Below are 2592 nucleotides of genomic sequence, written 5' to 3' on the forward strand. Positions count from 1 at the left end.
AGCCCAATCGCTCACAGCCCAGAGATCAAGCAGCAGAAGAGGCCGTTGCCTTCATGCAGTTTCCAGCAGAGCTTATTTCACATTGATAAAAATGGCAGCTTTCATGCAGAAGCTAGTACCTCACATAGACAGCATTTTTACCAAATGTCCATGGCTGCAAGAGGCCCCATTCCTACAGCAGCTTTGTTGCAAACTACTTCAAAAGGCCCACCTGGCTGCAACGGATCAAGCAGCAGAAGAGGCCGTTGCCTTCATGCAGTTTCCAGCAGAGCTTATTTCACATTGATAAAAATGGCAGCTTTCATGCAGAAGCTAGTACCTCACATAGACAGCATTTTTACCAAATGTCCATGGCTGCAAGAGGCCCCATTCCTACAGCAGCTTTGTTGCAAACTACTTCAAAAGGCCCACCTGGCTGCAACGCATTTGCTTTTAGCAGACACCTGGAACAGAAGGGCTTGGGAGATGTGAATATTTCTACAGCAGCTCACCAGCTGAGGCTAGGAAGTGTGTTTTCCCCTAATATTCAAATTAAGGACGGTGATGACATTGCCAGTGCCTCTCAAACTCTGCAGAGTAAAACGTTAGTGCATCCCCCTCCTCCCCCTCCGCCCCTGCCACCTCCTCCCCCTCCTCACCCAAATGCAGAAGTCCCCTCTGATCAAAAACAACCGACAGTTACTATGGAAACCACTAAAAGACTTAGTTGGCCTCAGCCAGCAAGCATCTGTAGCAATATAAAATCTGAACCTATTTCTTTTGAGGAAGGTTTAAGCAGCAGCTGCGAACTGGGCATGAAACAAGCTTCCTATGATCAGAACGAAGTGAAAGAACAGTTAAAAGCGTTTGCATTAAAAAATGCAGATTTCTCTTCCTATTTACTTTCTGAGCCACAGAAGCCTTTTACCCAACTTGCTGCCCAGAAAATACAGACGCAGCACCCACAGCAGCAGCAGCAGCAGCAGCTCTGTGGAAATTATCCAACAATACACTTCGGTAGCACAAGCTTCAAAAGGGCAGCATCTGCAATTGAGAAATCGATTGGGATTCTAGGAAGTGGCTCAAACGCTGCCACAGGCCTGTCTAACCAGAACGCGCAGATCCCGGTTCAGAAATTTGCTGACAGTAGCAATGCCGATGAACTGGAACTGAAATGCTCTTGCAGGCTGAAAGCCATGATCGTGTGCAAAGGCTGCGGAGCCTTCTGTCATGATGACTGCATAGGGCCTTCCAAACTGTGTGTAGCTTGTCTGGTTGTACGGTAGGAACTGAATCAAAGATGCAGTATCCCTTATCAGCGTGGGAGAGCAGGACAAAGGAACGGAGAAATTGGAACAGTTTAGGCCACTAATGGTTTGCAATTAGTTGATTGATTTTTTTTTTTTTAAATTGTTTTTTTTTCTTCCACATGGTGCTTTCAGAATTTAGTTATTCCTGCCTGAGTGCCATTTTCTGGGAAGAAGAGGAAACCTGTAGAAGTAGTTTAAAAAAAAAAGATAGCCTTGTTGCTGAAGCTTCTATGAGCTCTCTTGCTGTGCTAAAAAAAAAAAAAAGGCATTAATGCATGTCATTCGTAGCTTCTATTTATTTGCACAAAGTGCAGCACGTTTTTTCTCCACTTTTTGATAGTTGATACAAGCTGCAGGTTAAAGATCAGTGGAAGAATAACTCCGCAAGAAGTGGAGTAACTATGCAGAATGAATAACACACTGAATAGCAACTGTTTTGAGTGGGGTAGTGGCAAGGTGCGAGGTATCGGCCATCATAGCTTCTAAGTTGGTTTGCAGTTTTTCTGCTGATAGGATTGTTTTCTTCAACTGCCTTTCACTATCTAGGGCTAAAATATAGTCACTTCACCTAGCAAAAAAAAAAAAAACCAAGAGAGGAATTTAGTTTGTTAGAGGAGTTTCCTTACATGCCTGCTAGGGACTATGGAACTCAAATCTTACTCATCATCTCTTATTGTTGATTCCTTGAGAAAGATTTGTATATGCGATGGGTTAGTGGGACCAACACTGGAATCACATTGGTTTAATAGCGTCTGGAGAAGGTAACTTCTCTACTGGGGATTAGAAACCTGTTTTCTCTTCCTGTTTCCCACTCAAATATCCTGTCTTTCTAATCTGTCCGTTTGGTTTGTCGGTCCCAAATATATATATATACATAGGGTCAGACTTATGTAATAGGTTCTGGATGTTTTAGCCTTTCCATGGCCTAAAAATGATGCGTTCTTATGATGAATGAATAAGGAAAGATTCTAATTGCATATTGGTTGAATATTAGATTATCAGTTGTTTTTCCTCTTACGTGAGTTTCCCTGTTTAAATAACATCTCAGAGTTTTGCCATTTAAAGTAATTCTTAGAATTACTTACTGACATTTCTTTTCTCAAAGGAATTCAGACCCCTTACTCTTCCTTTTAGAAATCTGGAAGCAAAAAGGCATTTTTAAAAGGGATACTGCATCTTTAGAGTAACCTTCAGTATTTATCCAGTACTGTATTTACATTTAGGACTATAGCTGCATTCCAGATGCGCTAGCCACTGTAACAGCAGAGAAGAAAAACTATAATTTTGGGGCCCTATTCACCTA

At 42.1% G+C, this 2592-nt stretch overlaps 1 protein-coding gene across 1 annotated transcript in view; it reads left to right on the forward strand.

The window, feature by feature from the left end:
• ASXL3 (additional sex combs like transcriptional regulator 3) overlaps positions 1 to 1265 on the forward strand; it is a gene marked incomplete at its 5' end in the record, with an annotated part of 8512 nt that extends 7247 nt beyond the window's left edge. Inside the window, one exon of the mRNA XM_009585779.1 lies at positions 206 to 1265. Within this exon, the coding sequence (XP_009584074.1) occupies positions 206 to 1265 (1060 nt within the window). The remainder of the gene's footprint in view (positions 1 to 205) is intronic.
• Positions 1266 to 2592: the final 1327 nt, after the last annotated feature.

The sequence above is a fragment of the Fulmarus glacialis genome, unplaced genomic scaffold (assembly GCF_000690835.1).
Source record: "Fulmarus glacialis isolate BGI_N327 unplaced genomic scaffold, ASM69083v1 scaffold49139, whole genome shotgun sequence".
Taxonomy (NCBI): Eukaryota; Metazoa; Chordata; class Aves; order Procellariiformes; family Procellariidae; genus Fulmarus; species Fulmarus glacialis.